Source organism: Xenopus laevis, chromosome 7L, assembly GCF_017654675.1.
Source record: "Xenopus laevis strain J_2021 chromosome 7L, Xenopus_laevis_v10.1, whole genome shotgun sequence".
Lineage (NCBI taxonomy): Eukaryota > Metazoa > Chordata > Amphibia > Anura > Pipidae > Xenopus > Xenopus laevis.
Window position 1 is genome coordinate 65229894 of NC_054383.1, and position 20841 is coordinate 65250734.

Here is a 20841-nt window from a genome sequence, read left to right on the forward strand (position 1 = left end):
TTGAGTTTAATTGTGCAACAATATATTTGCAAAAAACAGGAAATTCGCTCATCACTAGTTCTGACATATTAGTCAATCCAGACTAATCCAGACTTATTTCTATGTTCTATAGTTTCAGTGGTTTGGTTTCCTCTGCTTCAGCTAAAATATATTAGCTGTTCAATCATAGATAAATCAGGTAAATACCTCTCCTAGGAATACAGTAAACGTAGATAAACATTTCATATAAAGGGTAGTTTATCTTACACTGTGCAGCACTTACTCTGATTCTATACATCTAGCATCCCTGCGCAAAGCAAAACAGAGCTGCTGTTTCAGAAAAATTGTTGAGACATTATTATCAGTAAATCAATTCACCCAAAGACTATTACAAGTAGTGTAAATTGTTTTGTTACAAAATTACACTGCTGCACAACTGAATAGCCCAAAGGATTCAGACAACTGCTAAACTGAGTGCCTTTGTGACTAGTATTTAACATTATTGACCTCACCCTAATAGCCTTAAACCCAGTTAGGGGGAGATTTTGGGGAACATGCCTTGAATGTCAATTAGGATGAGATTTGGAGATAATACAAATTTGTTGTTTTAGATATTTTTTAATGCTCATACAGAAATGCTTTCATATGTATGTTACCTTGTCTAAGCTAAATAAAATGGAGAACTAAATCCTTAAAACAAATATGGATAGAAATGCTGTCTTTTGTATACTAACCTTAATTCATCACCCAAAAGCTTCAGAATATAACAGTAATGATTTGTGAATGTGATGTGAATTTTGCACTAAGGGGCAGATTTACAAAGCTCGAGTGAAGGATTCGAATTAAAAAAACTTCGAATTTCGAAGTTTTTTTGGGCTACTTCAACCATCGAATGGGCTACTTCGACCTTCGACTACTACTTCGACTTCGAATCGAACGATTCAAACTAAAAATCGTTCGACTATTCGACCATTCGATAATCGAAGTACTGTCTCTTTAAGAAAAACTTCGACCCCCTACTTCGGCAGCTAAAAGCTACCGAAGTCAATGTTAGCCTATGGGGAAGGTCCCCATAGGCTTGGCTGCGTTTTTTTGATCGAAGGATATTCCTTCGATCGTTGTATTAAAATCCTTCGAATCGTTCGATTCGAAGGATTTAATCGTTCGATCGAACGAATAATCCTTCGATCGTTCGATCGTAGGATTAGCGCTAAATCCTTCGACTTCGATATTCGAAGTCGAACGATTTTAGTTCCTAGTCGAATATCGAGGGTTAATTAACCCTCGATATTCGACCCTTAGTAAATCTGCCCCTAAGTGTCAGTGACAGCCTTGTATTTTGACTATATGTAGTATATTGTGAGTCAGTCTCTAAAGTCAAGTAACTAACAGCAGCACAGAGCATGATCAGCACAATAAAAGATGGGGAGCTAGAGGTGATGTTCTGATTTACAGATCTTCCCTTATGTGGTTGCCTTGCCTGGAACAGAACCCCAAAACATAATGTCTAGCATTTCTAGAATACTACTTTTGGTAATCTTCCGTTCTCCTTAAAAGACAGGCTGTGTTTGATACAATGCTCCATTACCCCAACCTCTATGAACTGGGCCAAGACTGAAGGATGTTTTGCCTGAGCTTTATCAAGATCTACTGCACTCACCACTGCATCTTCTGGCTATTTAAACCTCCTATGGTCCAAAAACCGACAAACAGGAGACAAGGAAAAGTTTGGAAAATAAGGAAGCCTGTCTAACTTGGCTGCTTTCCATGGGGAGGTGCTGCATTCAGGGTTCTGGTGGGGAGTAGAAAAAATTAGAAGGCACTTGAAATTGTTATGTGCTGTTAGATTTTACTACCTGTGTTTTAAAATATATTCTATATGTGGTAGGATTATTCCATTCCAACCACTAAAAATTTCAAATGTGATGGTTTATATAAGCCTTTTTAATTTGTCTTGTGTTTTTTGTTCTTTTATTCCATTTATACTGCTTAAAGATTCCCTTTTTAATCAATAAAATAAAATAAAACATTTCTTCTTTATTCAGTAATTTGGGTAAACTGTAAAGTAATTTATTGTTTGCCAGGTACCTGGTGTAAAGCTTCTAACTTTTGATGATAAATTACTGGCTAAATCCTGTAGTGCTAGTAAATGCTAATTCTTTACCCTGCCCCCACCCCCCAAAAAAAGAGAAGTAAAAAAAAACAGCACATATTACTACACCAAACTCTCCTCCTACATATTAATGGCACAGAAATGACCAAAAGTTAGCTAGTGGTATTATTTCACCTGTCCTTTGTGTTACAGGTTGTAGAAGTATGGGAACTGATGTCGCACTGGGGTTGGTGTCATTCTATTGTTTGTCCTTCACCATCCCTTGTTATTACTGCTATGAGCAGTTCAGTTCTGTGTGCATGGACATTCTCTCCTCCAGGACAAAAGGAAAGGGAGTCTGAGTTACAACTAAAAAAGGTACCAATTGCTTTGCTTCCATAACTTTGTGTCCCAGTGTATGTTGTATGTGTTATATGCTGCTACGTATCCAGGGTATTCCTAGTCATTCATATGATCCCTTTGCATTAATTTGCATGTATACACCACTGTTTTGAGGATATATTGTTTTCCAATAAATGATGATTGCTGTGTTTTCCTGGAAAAATAAAGTGATTAGAAATTGCAGATGCTGTTATTTAGTGGCCATAAGGAAATAATTTGTTTCACAACACAACAGGTTTTACTTTTTTTTTAGTGTTACCTGAATGAAGAAGACACTTAGCAAGTGTCATTTACTAATGCTGTGGATGAAAGGGCTCGAAATGGTGCCCCTAGTGTTTATTCACACTGCACCTGTGTTCTGCACCTCCTAGGATTAAAAATCTGGTGCAAGGTGTAAAGTGCATCACTGTACCATGGCACTCCCTAACTTGCTGCCCTATAACGATGAGGGACTGCAAGTGGGCAAGATGGGGGACTCCCATGTGCCTCTCCCATCCCACCCCATTCATATAGCTCTACTGAATGCAGGTTCTCTATTTCAGAACAGTAGGACGTGTACCTGTGCCAATGGCAAAATTTTGAAAAACACGTCATATCATTATTTTGCATTGGTTATTGAAATATATCTTTAGTATTCTAATCCGAATACAATACAGTGATGTCAAGGTTCATTTTTTGTAGTAAAAATATGTTACAAATTCATTCTATGGAGCATATTTACAAAAGAGAAATGACAATTTGTACTTTCACCAAAAATGAAAATTCCCCAGAACATCTGAAATGTACTTAAAGGAGAGTACAACAAGCTTTGGTAATCTAAATTTGCACTGGTGAAAATCTTTGCATTGCTGTAAATTCACATATTTTCTCCAGGCGCAATTTCTTGAGTGAATAACTGGCAGTTTACTAAGAGCACAAAAATAAATTTCGGGCAAAAGAGAAACTTCTCTAGGTTTAAGCTGGCATTCATGCAGTATAAAGATAGAGCAGTACGGCGTAAATTCTCACAACAATTTTTTCCAATAAAATTGTATGGGGAAAATCATTGGTGAATTTTCACAGAAAATTAACATAAATGTAGCTGAGCTTATCATTTCATATACGTGTGTTGCTATTATGTTAGTTCCAGTCTAAACTCCCATCCATATTTAGATCTGCTCATACTCTGTTGTATTAAAAGGGCCAAAAGAAGAGCATTTGAAAATATTCCAAATTAGGAAATATTTAGAAAATCTCCTTTTTGTCTTTTAAAATAGTACAAACTCAGGACAACTCATGCATTTGAAATGATTTATTTGTCCTGATTATTTCATACAATATTAAGATATACATACTAAAAATGTAGAAAAATATATATTGAACATTGGAGAATTTTGTTGTTTTCACTAGCTCAGGATATCTTGTGTGCTGATTACACAAATACTTTATTTGACCACAGTAATGTAACTATCAGAGCCAGGGCCCAGGTGCAGGCAGAGCTTTTGCACTGAAGTCGATCTGAATCGCAATCTGTAAAACATTTGAATTGTGTTATCACTTGACAATATAGGAGAAGGGAGTGTCAAATGTTCTACAGGTGGCAGTTCAGACTGACTTCAATACAGTGGTATTTTTTCTGACTTTTTGTTGCAAATACCAGAGGTTGGGAACACAATTTTGTGTTGGGAGACAAAGTCTTGTGTGCCATAAACTTTAAGCTGCAAACATGCAGAAAAGAAAATATATTTCAGTATGTGCTTGCAGCCCAGTAGACGCTCCTAATAATTAAAATGTTAATGCTACATTGACCCTTACTATTTTAAATCCCTAAATGGATTTTAAAACCCCTATTGCTATTTTTCTTCCTGTAAATCACTCACACCCTTGAAAAAAATAAATATTAACAAGAACATAATAATTATGAATGCAATGCATCTAATACAAACATTTCATCTTCACCTTAATTTAAATAATATGTTTGTATTCATGAAACAGAGGTTCATTTATCAACACTGGGCAAATTTGCCCATGGGCAGTTAACTATAGCAACCAATCAGTGATTAGGTTTTTAAAGCCAGCTGCAGGTAGAACAATGAATGAAGCAATCTGATTGGTTGCCATGGGTAACTGCCCAGGGGCAAATTTGCCCATTGTTGATAAATGACCTCCTGAGTAGCAACAACACTACTCCTTGGCTTTGCTATGTAAATGCTAAAGATGTAGGATGAGCAGCTAAGTTCTACATGCACTGATATAAAAAAATGCATTTAACCTCCTGAATTTGTTCCAGTGTGTAACGCTAGTTTGGATTTCCTCAGGTGCTATCAGGTCATGGGTCCGCAGTGCTCTGTGTTTGTGCATCAGCCAACTATGGTGTTCTGATCAGTGGCTCTGCAGATGGATCTTGCATTCTTTGGGATCTGGACAATCTAAAATGTGTCCAAAAACTCCCACTTCACCCAAGAGAAGTAACATTTGTAGCAGTCAATGACAGAACGGTGAGCATATGAAAATCTGCATACAAGACATAATGGGGGTCATTTAACAACACTGGGCAAATTTGCCCTGGGGCAGTTACTCATGGCAGCCAATCAAATAGTTGCATTCATTATTCTACTTGCAGCTGCCCGTGGGAAAATTTGCCCAGTGTTGATATCTTTGAGCTGCTAGATAATTTTGTAGAAAAGCAGCACAAAAATCTAAGTTAATTACCTGGGTCATGAGGGGGCACCATAGGGATGGATTGAAGAGGGGTTGTATGCATCAATAAGAATAGTTTCTAAATGTGGTTATTTCAAGTTTTAGTTGTTTTTCAGTTGCATTCTATATAAATTCTATATAAACTGTGTTTATATTTTTTTCATTGCCTCAGGGGGCGTTTGTTTCGTGCTGTCATGCAGATCTCTACATGTGGTCAGTTAATGGAAACCCCATAACATATATACGTGTGGGAAGTGACATTCTCAGCTGCTGCTTTGGTGGATTGAGTGTAATAATCACAGGATCCCAGGATGGAATTGTCAGGGTGAGAACAATAAACTGTACATTACTTGACAAAAGAGCGTCAGCTGACTCTCAGTGACAAATTGCTGTGAAGAAACTTCACTTCACCAAAAACATAGGACATGAACACATTTAGTAGTTTCTGTATTTTCACCTGCATTTGGAACTATTTTCCCTAAATAACTTGTATTTTCCCTTCTCTAGTTCTGGAAGATGGAGAATGCAGAAGACTTGAAAATAATTGGCCTGGCAGGTAACAGAAACGGGTTTAGTTCAATGTTATATATCCATGCAAAGGATAATTTACTACAGAATATTAGAGTGTCAGTGACTTGTTTTTTTGGGACCAGAAGTCATTTCTTTTTTTAATTTTTAATTCAACAATGTTTTTATAGCCAGTCCTTCAACAATTATGGATCCGCACACACCAGTTTTTCTGCAGTGGGGAAACCCCCTTTCTTTTATTTATATTCACCACCAATATTGGTGGTGAATATAAATAAAAGAAAGGGGGTTTCCCCACTGCTGAAAAACTGGTGTGTGCGGATCCATAATTGTTGAATTGCTGTTGCTGAGGGGCCTTGTCGGGTCGGCGGATAACCAGCACCACTAGAGCAGCGAAAGTGAGTAAATTTCCGGGTGTGCGGTGGAAACACTACAATACTATTGACTTTATAGCCAGTCCAACATCGGTGATCTGTTGCTACTACCATGCATCATATTTCTTAATATGAATGGCACCAAAACATAGACTTGCAGTACATTATAAAAAAGAGAATATAGTGAATAAAGTACCCCCTCTTGTAAAAAATAAGGATATTATAAGTTACAGCGGCGTTTCATGACCCTATAAAAACAGGAGGCCGAAGGCCGAGTGTTTTTATACAGGTCATGGAACTCCGAGGTAACTTCTAATATCCTCATATTTTGCAACTGGGGGTACTTTATTTATTATAATTCACAAGTTTCAGTGAGTCATGTGACAGAAATGAAATCAGAACTCACTATTTATCAAAGGGCCCAGAACCCTGTAACCCATTAAGCATATTGTAACAAAAAAAATCAAAATTGCTAGAACTGAAGAGGAGCCATGACTTTTTTCCACTTCGTCTGCCAATGCCTCATGAACTCACTAACAAAGGGCCCAGAACCCTGTAACCCACTAGGCACAGGGACAAAAAATCTAAATTGCTAGAACTGAAGAAGAGCCATGACTTTTTTCCACTTTGTCTGCCAATGCACCATGAACTTAGTAACAATGGGCCCAGAACCCTGTAACCCACTAGGCACAGGGTAATTAAATGCCATAACAAGGGAGTAACTGTACGTTCCCAATTTAGATGTTCATAGGATATTTGTAAACTACAGCACTTGTTTAAATCCGGTAGCATTTAATCCTTGGATAAATACACATTTAGAAAACACTCCTGTTGTTAAGAATCCCTTAAAGGACCAGTAACATCAAAAAACATTTTTTTTTAAATTTGTTAGTATGCAACGATAAACAAACACCAAGATAAATTAAACTTTAAAATTGCAAAGCCTTTATTAAGAAATAACTTACCTCCTCCTCTTCAGAAAAGGCGACAGGGCGGCCATCCATCTTGCGGCACTTGATTTCTCCTCCCTGGCTATACTAATGACACTCTGACAGCATGTGAAGGCGCGTGGGCTGGGCAGTACAGAGCGAGCGCACAAGGCACACGGCTACTACTCAGAGGATCTATTTCCAATGGGAATGTTACCCACTTGCAGGCTACACTGGGCACTGCCAGCAGCACCAGCCTGCCTTGTGTAACTTACTTACAGCTGGGCTCAACTCACTCCAGGAAAAGGGAGCAACAGGGAACTGAGCGCACAGCACCTTCCCCACTTTACCCTGCCCCCCTGCCCCATCCAATCCCGGTGGGAAAAGTTTTCTCCTGCTGCCGCTCACATCTGCTACTTAGTGGCTGCTGCAACTCAGATCTGCGGCTTAGTGGCTGCTTCAGCTCAGATTGCGCTGTCAGCACTAATAAAGCTCCAAGTTTGCGCAGCGCATAACAGGCGATACTATTGTCAAGCTGGAAAGACCTACTGGGTAAAGCGTCTATTATTAACTTTACAAACAAAAATAAAAATTGTTACAGTAGTTTCTCACCTTTAATTGTTTTAGGAATGTCTCAAAGCACATGCTCAATGTGCTTTGAGCTACTGTTGAGAAAATAAGCTTAGGGGTCATCGCAAACCATAAAGCAGAAATTTAGGTTTACCTGTTATATAAGCTAATGCTACAGGGTTGATTATTACATTTCTGAGCTGCCCTGTGCCAATAATCTGAATTATATACTAATTAGTCTTATATTGTGACATTTATATTATTATATAATAATAATTAAAAAAAAAAAAAAAAAAAAAAATATATATATATATATATATATATATATATATATATATATATATATATATATATATATATATATATATATATATATATATATATATATATATATATATATATATATCTGGATTCCGGGCACAGTTCTGCCTTTCTCCGCCCGAGGCTCCGGTATACTGTTTATTATACATCAATTGGGAGTCCACATCTGATTTACATTTAATTAAGCCTAAGGGACTCGCCCCAGTTCTCAGGCGATCACATATAAGAAAATCCTTTATCCAAAGATAACTGTCCCAAGGCTTTTGTTTTCATAAAAAATATTGTTTTATTAAATTAGCATTAAAATTCAGTTACAAACAACCCCACCAGGCCCACCTTACGCGTTTCGCACCCTCCGGCGCTTAGTCATAGGTGTATCTGTGAACAGCATGTCCTCTGTGGGATTTATACCCTGTCAATCCCTCCCATTTTCTTTAAAACCAATCAAATTCTGTGAGGGATTAACCCTACTTTGTTAATTCCTTCCCAAACTTGCCTGTGTGGGGTGTTTGTATTCTTTTACATGTATCACTGTTTGTAGATTCAGATATTATTTTAAATTTAACAATTACCATAGAATACATACATCATATATTACTTTAAGACAGTATAATTCCAAAAAATATAAATTGCACTCACTTTTTTTGCACTTATTATTTATAAAACCGTCATTAGCTCTCTCTTTGTTCTAGACTTCACAACCCCAAAACCCTAAACATTATTAACCTCTTCAGGTATAGCAGGTAACGTCAAACTCATGGTTGAGGCCTAGGGGCAAACGATCTTTCATCTGGGCACACGTTTGGGAGTCCAGATCTCCGAAGAGGCAGCCCAAACAACAATGATATGAGGCTGGCCCAGGCCTCTGTGGGGGCAAGATTACTAAAATTTGCAGAGGTCTGGGCAAAGGAGACGGAGGATGCTTGGGTGAAATCGATCACGGCACGAGGATACAGGATAGAATTGTCAAAACCCGTTCACAATCATTTTGTTCAGACTCAGATTCCTCGAGAGAAGGACGGGATGTCTGTTTTACTGGAGTATATCCAGCAGTTACAGAGAAAATAAGTTGTTGTGGCAGTGCCCAACAAAGGAGAGGGTTCTATTCCCCTCTATATTTTGTCCAAAAGAAATCCGGTGAAATGAGACCAATTTTAGACCTCAGAAGGTTGAACAAGTATATAAATCCTGGAGATTGGCTCATTTCAATAGATTTAAGAGACGCTTATCTACACGTGCCTGTTGCCAGGGAACATCAACGGTTCCTCAGGTTTTGCTTCCTAGAACAATATCTGCAGTTCATTTGCCTACCATTCTGCCTGTCCACTTCGCCCAGAACTTTTTCAAAGGTGCTTGTGGTGGTGATAGCAAAACTAAGAAGGCATGGTATCGAGGTCTATCACTACCTGAATGGTCTGTTGGTAATTGCCAGGGATCCGAATGCGTTGTTAAGATTAAGTCTGGAGAAAAGCGAGTTGGAACCAACTCAAAGGCTTGTCTATTTAGGAGCACTTTTAGATACCAGATTGGGTAGGGTTTCCCTGTCTCACGAGAGAATGTACAAGATAAGAGATATGGTGGCTGCAGTTTCTCAAGTATGGGGCATTTCCGCAAGAGAATTTATGCGGGTCCTAAGCACTCTAACCTTCACAATTGGAATTATTCAGTGGGCCAAATGGAACATGAGAGAAATTCAAAATGTATTTTTGAAACAGTGGAATCGGCAGAAAAAGGATTGGGAACAAATCATATTACTGACAACAGAAGCAAGACATCAAATGAAATGGTGGGAGAAATCTTTGTAGAGGATTTCCTCTTCTGGAGCAAAGGTGGATGATTCAGGTTTCGGTTGGGGTGCACATCACCAAATTTGGTCCGTTCAGGGTCGCTGGAACGAAGATCTATCTCATCTACAGTCCAATATTCTAGAGCTGAGAGCCATTATGAGAGCTTTGGAGACCAAACCACTAATTCTGGCCGAGGACATCTGTATAAGATCAGACAACGTGGCAGCAGTTGCTTATATCAGGTGTCAAGGAGGTACCAGGAGCAGGAGCGATGATGAGAGAATTGAATCCCATCATGGAGTTTGCTCAGACATATCTGACGGGGATAACAGCAATCCACATTCCTGGGAGTCTGAATTGGAAGGCAGACTTGCTGAGTCGCAGATCTTTAGATCCAGGAGAATGGAGCCTGAATTATCAGGTGTTTCAGAAGGTAATAGGAAGATGGGGGTGGCCAGACCTGGATCTGATGGCATCCCCAGAGAATCACAAACTACCAGTTTTTTCTTGCCAGAGTTCTGTGCAGGGAGGCTTGGGCGATAGATGCTTTTGCTCACAGTTGGGACAACCTGTGGGCCTATGTGTTTGCCATGATCTTCAAGGTGTTTAAGAAAATTCTGATATCCAAGGTCGAGATAATTGCAATTCTGCCGGATTGGCCAAGGAGGCCTTGGTATCCCTTACTGAGGAGGCTGTCTATAGACAGACCAATGAGACTTGCCTACAGACAAGATCTGCTAAGCCAGGGCCCTCTTCTTCATGCTGAGCCACAGCTGTTAAATTTGACAGCATGGAGACTCAGCTCACCAGGATGAAAAGAAGAGGGTGTTTTGAGGCAGTTGTTAATACTTTGTCTAAATCCAGGAGTAGGAACACTACCTTGAGATATGACAAGATCTGGAACACCTTTGCATGCTTCTTATAATTTTGCCATAAAGTATTTGCCCAATGCTTTTACGTTACCTATCTGACTTCTTGTGATCGCCTATGAGGGGGCAAAACAGTCAGGTTTAGGAACTTCAACTAACAATTACTTACAAAAACAAACTTTTCAGCAAAAAACAATCAGCATGACCTATAGGTAACATTTAATGTTCATTCATATTTTAAACAGTAGTTTTTAGTGTCAGTATCGCTTTTTTATCTTGTACCAGTTGTCATTTATCTAGTGAAAGTTTATGGACTTATCCAATTTTCTAATGAATGTATGTCTACAGACTTGTACATATACTGTACATTTTACATAAACCTGCATATACTCTTCTCTGTCACAATCTAGCAGCACAATTGCCTGAGATAATTACATCATTTCATCCTATCTCAAGCTCCATTATCACAATGCTGCACAGCCCTCGACCAGAAAAGCCCCCATTAATCCCATCATTAAGTGATGCACAGATCCCCAGGGCCACCAGCGCCCGTTGATCCCTTTCTCCCAGAGCTAGCAATCCTGGCTGCCCATCTCCGGAGCTTCCCAGACTTTCCCCGCTCTGGCTAATTAGCAGCTGCCTGCGTGTGCCTGCGTCTCCTTATTAATCCCGAGCTCCATAAACAAACAGCGAGAGGAGATTCTGCTGAAGCGGCATGCAATTTAGAAAGCAATAATACACAAATCCAATTTCAAACACAATAGTTTCAGCGTTGTGTCAGACTCTGTAACTATCACAGCTCTCAAATTCAATTGCAAGGCTCCTTTCCCAGCAGCAAGCTGAGATTAAATATATTTTTCTCAATTTAACAACTTGCTGACCATAAATTAAAGCAGTTTTCAAATGTATTTATAAATATCTTTTTGTGATTTTGTTTTTATATGTAAGGTGTGCATGTATGTAGGAATGTTTATTATTAACTATACACGCAAAAATAAATATGTACTACTTGTGTGTTAAGTGCCAATTTGAACTAAAAAATATGGGTTTTTTAACTTGCCTTTTTGGCGTCAACGGGTTTTAAATTGGGATTTATGTATATATATATATATAAAACCATGTATTCACATATACATGGTTATAAATGTATTTTAACTGTGCACCCCGGCTATATATGCCACAATAACGTTTGTTTTACTCACTGGACTGTGATATATATATATATATATATATATATATATATATATATATATATATATATATATATATATATATATATATATATATATATATATATATATATATATATATATACCTTGCTGACCGAAACATCAGTTTTCCTCTGTGAAATAATAAACCTCTTTATTGTTTTTTTTAAGTCCTAAAAGTGTGAGACTCCTTCTCAGCTTACATTTTTGACGTGAGTGCTGGTATCCCTTCTGTGTGTGTGTGTGTATATATATACATATATATATATACATATATTGGATGCAGCGCCAATAGTTTAATAAATATAAATTGTATGCAATAGAAATCAGGCTGTACTTGGCCCATTAGGTATAGTTAATAGTTTACTAATTCCATGAAAGCAGAGGAATATGGTTTGTGTATTTAAAGTCATGACTATGAAATGCAGGCGGCAAGTCAGATGCAATCACAGGCGGCACAATATTATTGGACTCAATGAAAAGTCGCAGGTAAAAACTACACTACATCCGACATGGCACAACTGACGGATGTGAACGCAGAAAGCAGCATCTTCATCCGACAGTCTAACTATGTCGTTTTTACCTGCAAATTTTCGTCGAGTCACATTACATATTGAAGCCTGAGACTACACCGATCAGAGTTCAGCCCTAAATCAGCAAAATTCTATAGCAAATCCTGATTTTGTTACACCTTTATATTTAACTAGGTGACAGAGGAAGAGCCAGCTAACTCTTCAAAATCATATATTTTAACTAAAATATACTGCATTATCTGGATTATGTCTGTAAGGGTCTTATTTATCAAAATTCAGATTGTCTGATTCTACTTTACTTTTAATAAAAGTTACCTTATTTATTAAAAATGTTGAATATAATAAACCTGAACAAAATTATTGAAAAAACATAAAATTAAATAAATAGTTTCAATTTGGCCTAAGATATAATTAATCCTTGAAATCAGAACAACCCTATTGGGTGTATTTAATAATTTAATTATTTCTTAGTAGACAAGGTATGGTGATTCAAATTATGGAAAGATCCATTATCCAGAAAGCACAAGATAACAAGCATTCTGGATAATAGGTCCCAAACCCTGTATTGGTTACATAGTTAAATCGGGTTGAAAAAAGACAAAGTCCATCAAGTTCAACCACTCCAAATGAAAACCCAGCATCCATACACAGACCTTCATATAAATTATATATATACCCATATCTGTAGTGAAATTATAAGGTTTAAAATAATAACCAGAAACATATTTTGCAATGGTTCTTTTTGTAAATAGCCAAGTCCAATTAGTCGGCACCTCATACAGTCATGCACAAATCAATTATTGCTTTAGGTTGTGCATGTGACTGTCAGAGAGGTTTTGCACATGCCCCTACATAGTGTAACATGCTGCAGAGCTTAAACATTGACATTAATACAGTAAATATTTTGGCTTATTCACACTGGTCATATTTGCACATAGGTAGCAAACCATGGCTGGCATGGGTTTCTGCCTGGGCCAAATTTGCACAGTGGGGTTATTTATAAACACAGGGCAAATTTGCACCTAGGTAGTAACCCATGGCAATAGGGCCAGATTTGCAGCACAGGCACCCCTAGGTCACTTGGTCCTAGTGCCTGACAAGCACACATGCAGAGCATGGATATGCGCAAGTGGCTGGGCATGCTGCCTCAACACTTCTGCTGCCCTAGGCCTGGGCTTTTGTGACCTCAGTGTTCAACCTTCAGCTGGCTGAAAGAAGCTAATCATTGATTGGTTACTATGGGTCACTGCCCAGGTGCAAATTTGCCTTGTGTTTATAAATGAACCTCACTATTTTTAAAAGTTATAGACTCCTTTAATTTTATTTCCATTGAGTACTTTAATAATAAGTTGATTTAAAGGAGAACTAAACCCCACAAAAAAAACTTAACATCAACTTTACCTGCAATCCATCTTTGTCTTTTGTCTTCCTGGTCAATTACATTTTAGTATTCTGTAAATCCATAAATAGACAGTATAGGATTAAAAATATTTGAGACCACATTTACCACCTTTTTTTAGTTTTATCCCCATTCCCTGCTTGGGTAGCCAGTAGTATAGTCAATTTCCAGCAAGTCAGTGGGTGTCCTGAAGATTTAGGTCAGGGCATGTAACATAAAAGTAGTTGGTAATGGAATACTCCAAGCATCAGTTGGGAAGCTCCACATTTTCCCATAGCCTGTACAAAGTAATACTAGTAGTTAAGTTTCCTGCGATGTTAAGCATAATTCATCAAGGAAAATGTAGAAATTAGTTTTCAGTTTTCCTTTAACATAAGCAACTGCCAGCTGCAACAAATACTGTAATACAATATGGGGCAAGTCAATTATTTTCTGTAAAAAATGGCATAATAATTTTCCACACATCTCCAGGCATTGCTGTGAAAAACACAACGTAAAAATGGCATATTTTATAGCATGCTTTTTCTTGAGCAACTTCCGTTGAAACTTTCTTTCAAAGGTCTAAGGTTGTGTAAAATAACCATTTTTTCTGCAAATTTCATTTTACACAGCATAATAAATAGGGACCTTTGTGTGAAGCACAGCTTGTATGAAATTAACCATATATATAAAACTTGGTTATTTTGAGATGCAAAGTTTTTCCTTGTATCAACGACTAACCCAGGTCTATTACTCATACCCCCATAGGGTTGCCAAATTTTACCGACTGGTAGGGGGGCGGGAACAAAAAGGGGTGGGCTGTGATGTAAAAGGGGTGGGGTCACGCACAGTGATGCAAAAGGGGCTGAGCAACGCACGTGATGGACAGAAACCTGAAAAAATCGTTGGCACTGAGTGAATTGTGGATGGGCCAAGGGCTTTTTCTTAAGGGTATTACAAATGACCGATTAACTACATTGCTGGTAAATTTGTAATTCCGGCCTTGGCAGGTGTTTTACAGGCTAGGCCGGAAAAATACCGGCCGGGTGGCAACCATAATTCCCCACCCACCCCCTCACCTAGTCTGTAGTTTATGGTGACCAAGTTAAACAGTGGGATGCATGTGTCTTTAATATATAATGTGATGAAAATTAAGATTTTAAAATTAGTTCTGATACTAGTTAGAGTTAAGCACTAGGAAAAATAAAACTAGAAATGTTTATATGCATGTACAGGGGGTTGTTTTTTTCCAGTTCGGTTGTTTTCAGATAGTTCACCGGAAATAAAGATTTTTTTCCAATAACTTTCTACAATTTATTATTATTGATACATTGATACTTTTTATACTTTTTTAAAAGACTTTTTTCAAAATCCAAGTTTAATGTTTCTGTCACTGGTGTCTCAGTCTGGCAGTTCAGTTATTCAGGTGCAGTTTCTGAACTGTTAAAATTTTATAACATTTAGTTACAAATCTTAGCAGCTTCTCTGGGGTATTAGCAACTATTGTATCAATTATAACAGCTGCCTTTAATGAAACTCATGGATTCTGCTCAGCGGGGCAAAAGATAAGAAATGTATCAACTAATGTATCAATCATTAACCCCCCCCCCCCCACTCCAGAGCTGTTTCAGAAAGAAATAAGGTGACAAATTAAACTTGGTTTAAAATGGTTTTGTACTACCACAAATTTCTTGGAATGGCTGCAGGGACCCACAGGTTTTTTCCCTAGTCCCACTAGAACCTTAAAGAGATTGTGCACCTTTGAGTGAACTTGTAGTATGCAGAGAATATTCTGAGACAATTTGCTATTGGTTTTTTGTTTTTGTTTTTATTTGTAGTTTTTGAATTATTTAGCTTTTAATTCAGCAGCTCTCCGGTTTGCAATTTCATCAGTCTGGTTGCTAGGGTCATTTGGTTGATTTGAATAAGAGACTGGAATATGGATGGTAGTGGCCTGAATAGAAAGATGAGTAATAAAAAGTAACAAAAGCAATACATTTGAAGCCTTACAGAGTATTTGTTTTTTTTCATTTTTTTCGATGGGGTCAGTGACCCCCATTTGAAAGCTGGAAAGAGTCAGAAGAAAAAGGCAAATATTCTAAAAACTAAAAAAAAAAAAAAAAATGAAAATTTGAAGCTCAATTGAAAGGTTTCTTAGAATTAGTCATTCTTTAACAAACTAAAGGTTAACTTAAAGATGAACAAGCCCTTTAATGCAGCCCTCCTTTTAATACACATAAAATGCTGACTGTATTTTGTTTGTAGTAGCTATGCTAAGGCATAACATATATTATTCGTGTTTGCAAATTAGGCATCAAACTTTTCAGAAGAACCATGGCATTCATATTTATCTCATGCCAATTTGTATGGGCCATTTTTGTAAGGGGTGTAATTATATGCATATTGTTCAAACTGTTCAAACCTCTGTGTAAGGTAAAGCTGATAAAGAGAGATTTGAGTCTGATCCGTTTGGTTTTTGCTAAAGGGTAGCAGGGTAGCAGATGTCTGCTTCCTCTATAGCTATAGGTGGCCATACACGGGCAGATTAAAGCTGTTGATATTGGTCCTTTAGACCAATTCGGCAGCTTATCTGCCCATGTGTCTGGGCTCCCGACGGGGATATCAGGGCAAAAAATCGGTTATAGTTTGATTTGTTTATATGATCCAGGATCGCATCTGTTAGTTGATGCGGTCCTGCAACCCATCGGCGCCCATTCGCAGCATTGTAATATGTTCATTCGGCCCCAGGCCGTACGTTGGATCCACCTGATATCGCCCAGCCGTTAGTGGGCATATCAGGTTAAGATCCACTCATTTGCCGACTGGATCTAATGGTCACCTTAACATGAGGCAAGTTGGAACTGTGCGGGGACCGGGGAGTGGGCGGTGGCAGGGCGGTAAGTGGGTGGGAGAGTTTGCAGTATGGGGATCAGAGTGCACAAGTCAACTGCCAGGCCTCCTCATACATACTCAAGTGACTGTTGCTGAGCAGAGGTCAGTGATACATGTGCTTTTGCAGTGAATTTCCCATTATGGTTAGTGGCTGTGAAGGACATTTTGAACACTGTGGTTTTCTGCCTGATGGCTGTAGTGTCAGAATGCTCAGTGCAACATTAGACTCCATACTGAGACCTAGACAAACCATTCTTTTTAGTTACCAATAAAGGAAGTTTATGTTTTCTTAAGAACAATGCAGATTATTTTGTGAGCTGCAATGGTGCAAGAAAAAGGCATATAAAATAGTTTTTAGGTGTTTTTACTTTTTAATTTAACTTAAGTTGTCTTTGCTCATAACTACATTGGTTCTATTTCCATGAAATATTTCCAGCTTATTACTCATTTTCCTTACTGGTGTAAACTTCTCTGCATTGTCAAAGAAAGGTCTTCCATGGATCTGTAAAGGTTAACAGTGCTACCTTAAGGAGAAGGGGTGTTTAGATCTGCAGGGTTATGGTGTTTTGCTCAAGTCAGGATTTACTATATACTTTCTTCTATTTTTCATACAGGATACAGATTGAAAACATCTCTGCGTATGTTTCACCAGCTAGCCCCTGCAATCACAGCAGCAGGAAAGCAACAGCACTCTTTTGCAATAACTGCCCTTGGTGTATCAAGGTAAAGATTTCCAAGAGTTCAATTTAGGAAAAAAGTTGTAAACAAAATAGATCAATCTGCTGTTTGTGTTCTGGTCTTAATCTGTTTTATTTGCTAATGCTTTCTGCATGCATCTGTACTGTTTAATTTTGCTTACCCCTTTTTTTTTTTCCTAAATGGTGATTTTGAAATTATCCCTAATTAATTTTTTTCAAGTCTTTATTTTGTTTTAATACAGGGAAGGGGGAATGAGAAATATACAACCAACACAAACTTGGTTCACAATTGAAATTGAGCAAAGAAATGTAATGTCTCCAGTGGCACTCACAGGAGGAGCCGCCAAAGAGGTCCATCTGTAATTAATTTAAATAGAAATATACTGTGCATTTTGTTCTGGCAAACAGACCACATGGCAAAATAGAGTGGATTCAGGAAAAATTTTGCAGCTGGCAAAACAACATATGGGTTACTGCTCCTGGGCAAGCTTTGTGCCCTTTATTATATAACCCACTATATATTTAAGCAATATAAGGTATTTCCTTATTTATAACCAGCACATTTACAAAAAAAAAAAACAATTCCCTTTACTGCAAGACTACATTCAAATACCAAGAAATTGACATATATGGAAAAACAGCATAGTGTATCACACCAATTTAGTAAACTAACAATAGAACATATTTACTAAAGAGAAACATGGAGCAAAAAAAATCCACAGGGCTCATTTTCATGGTGTGGGCTGGGGTGCAGCATGCAAAAAAAACAGATTCAAATCACCATGTTTTTCACAATTTGCAATCTGTTCTATGCTTTATGACCATTGGTGCAGGTATTTGCACTTCAGTCGTTAATGTAAATAGATAAAAGTAATGATTACAAAGTTCATTAAGTTGGGCAATACCTCACTGAATATCACTGGGACCTCATGTTTACATGAGTAACTCCATCATAATATAAAAACTAAGGCTACTGATATATGCTTTGCTTCCTTATGGTTGGGGCTTTTTAGGGAAATCCTTTGCTATAAATGGTTTGGTTACCCTGTACCACCATTCTAACCCACAATAAATTGTTCAACTCTTATATATGTATATTGCCAAATGCTATTTTATAAATGTTGTAAAATGTAAAAATGTTAGCACTTGGACCTCAGAAAATATATGCTGCTTTTATTGATTTGTGATCCTAATTAACACTATATATTTTTTTTAATAGGAACAATACCAAACTCCTTGTTGGGGATGAGAGAGGTGTTATTACCAGTTGGTACCTGGACTGACACCACATAACATGATATCCCAGTCTAAACCATGACTGCCTGTAGAGATACTGTGGATACACCATCTGAAAATTACAAGACATAAATGCCACATGCTTTGTAGTTATTAAAGCAGAATATAGCTTTGATTGTTTTGTCTTGCATTCAGCAATATTGGTCCTTAGTGTCAATATATCTATTAATAATACTGTGCTAATAAAATTCTACATATACTTTATACAAAATTATTCCTAAAAAGCAAAATCTTCTCAACTGTGTGTGGTGTAATCTTCAAACTATTGTATGTACTTTCCAGTCTGACTTGGTTTGCTGACATTGGAGATAAATATCACTGATAATGTTTCCCACAGCAAACAAACAGCAATTAATTTGTACAGTCACCTGCAAGTTAGAAAACAAAAGCAAAATTTCATTGATTGCTATGGGCATTATCACTGGTGATATTTATCATAAATGTTCTCTTTATGAGAGATGCTAGCAATTGTAATTAAACTACATATTGGGGCAACAAGATCATGTAACAGGTATTTAGTAGAAACTGTTGCATGACAGCCACAATTTAAGTTTTTGAGCTTTAACTCACAATTTCAATTTAGTGTTTCAAAAACTCCAATATATTAAGCACAAAAAACCTCACATTTAAAAATGTGTCCTTTAAAAAAACTACAGAACTCATGTAGAAGTCAAAGAGAGTTGCCCTAGCGATTTTTTCAATTTGAGTTTTTTTGAGCCAGGGTGCTCCTCTTCCGATGGGATTTTAAACCTGTTTTATTCATAGTTGACTGATTTTCAGTCAAATATTGACCAGGCAGATCCATTGGAGTGCTCCATACATGTGGCAATTAGATGATAACTCTGTATGAGGGACTGAGTTGGCAGCTTTAATTGCCATGGATCTGGCCACTGTAAGTTAGATTGCTTCTAACATAGCTCTATCTATCCAGCATTCTATGAAGAGACCAATCCCCTAGCTGAATACATGATTACATTCATGTATTCAGGTATACATACAGTTGAGGAACACCAATATCATATAAGCAGGAAACAAGGACAATGTCATGTATGGCTTCCCAAAACCCAGAATGCCAAGGTTCCAGTCATGGCTCACGCTTATGCCTATAACAGGCGCCTTTTGCTTCCAGAGGAGCCCTCTGCAACTCGTATGCAGCTGGGTCTTTAAATGAGAGAGAAAAGGCGAGAGTTCTGGACAGACAAGGGAACCGTAATATGCAACAGGAAGAATGAGGTTAGAGCAAAGTGTAATCGTAGAACAGGTCAGGTTCTAAACTAAACAGAAGGTGCACTACGGAATCTGGAACCAGAATTGCAGTCAAGGACACAAGCCAGGATCAAACCAATCTGAAAACGCAGTACAAAGTCAGGATCCAGAAGAATAGTCAATAACAGGCTTAGGTCAGTACAGCAGTGAATCAGCAGAAGTTCAGAGACAGGCAAGGGTCAAGACAATGAGCGCACCCAGGGGTGCTTCGCCAATGAGGCAAGTTGAGGCTGTCGCCTCAGACGGCAGCGCCCCACTAGGTACCAGGGGCGGCAAAAATGCTGCTCCTGGTACTTTAAGAGGCAATTTCCGGGAGAGGGGGGCAGCAGCAACTGCTGCTGCCTCAGGCAGCGGAGGGGCCAGGATCGCCCCTGAGCGCACCCTGGGTCTATCTCACAATAAACCTAAGTTCCCACTGCCTTCCAGGTATTATTATAGACAAATGCAGAACTGTTGTTTACTAGCACTTTATTGTGAATCCATGTAACATGTTTCAGGCTTAAAGGGCCCATGATGCCTGAAATGTTGACTCACAATGAAGCTTTTGTTCCAGTTTCCTGCTTTTATGATATCTGAGGACATTATTGCTGATGGGCATGAACAGCTGAACAAGGACAATCTTAGAGCATTGGGTATGAGTGTTTTATTCATTTTTGTTATTCAAGTGAGGAAACACATGGAAGCTATGCATTAATTCCCAAATAATTAAGTCACAGATTTAAAATTCTTGGGTGCAACAAAGTACTTTGTGTGGCAGGCAGCTGACTCAGAGCTGACTAAAAAAACTTACTTGCTGATAAATTCAACCTCCCTTCCCAGCTGTAGAACTGCAAGTTTGAAGCAGTTGCCTACAGCTTTACCAAAGGTCATTAAGGCAAACACAAAAAAGAAAAACTTGCCACTGGATGCCAAAAAATGCAGGATCTCCCACTTGTGACTGTGTGCTCCCCCAATGCAATGTCACCGTGTCTGCACATGTGCGTTCACTCATTCACACAGGGGGACAAGGGCACTAAGTCGGCTTGACCCCCTTCTGATGG

The 20841-nt window shown here is 38.1% G+C and overlaps 1 protein-coding gene across 3 annotated transcripts in view; it reads left to right on the forward strand.

Moving 5' to 3' along the window:
- wdfy4.L (WDFY family member 4 L homeolog) overlaps positions 1-18747 on the forward strand; it is a 167917-nt gene extending 149170 nt beyond the window's left edge. For all 3 annotated transcript variants that reach the window (XM_018225614.2, XM_018225612.2, XM_041569128.1), the window contains 6 exons: positions 2285-2449; positions 4771-4950; positions 5325-5477; positions 5660-5708; positions 17156-17264; positions 18459-18747. In XM_018225614.2, coding sequence (XP_018081103.1) covers positions 2285-2449; positions 4771-4950; positions 5325-5477; positions 5660-5708; positions 17156-17264; positions 18459-18522 — 720 coding nt within the window. In that variant the 3' untranslated portion in view covers positions 18523-18747. The remainder of the gene's footprint in view (positions 1-2284; positions 2450-4770; positions 4951-5324; positions 5478-5659; positions 5709-17155; positions 17265-18458) is intronic.
- Positions 18748-20841: the final 2094 nt, after the last annotated feature.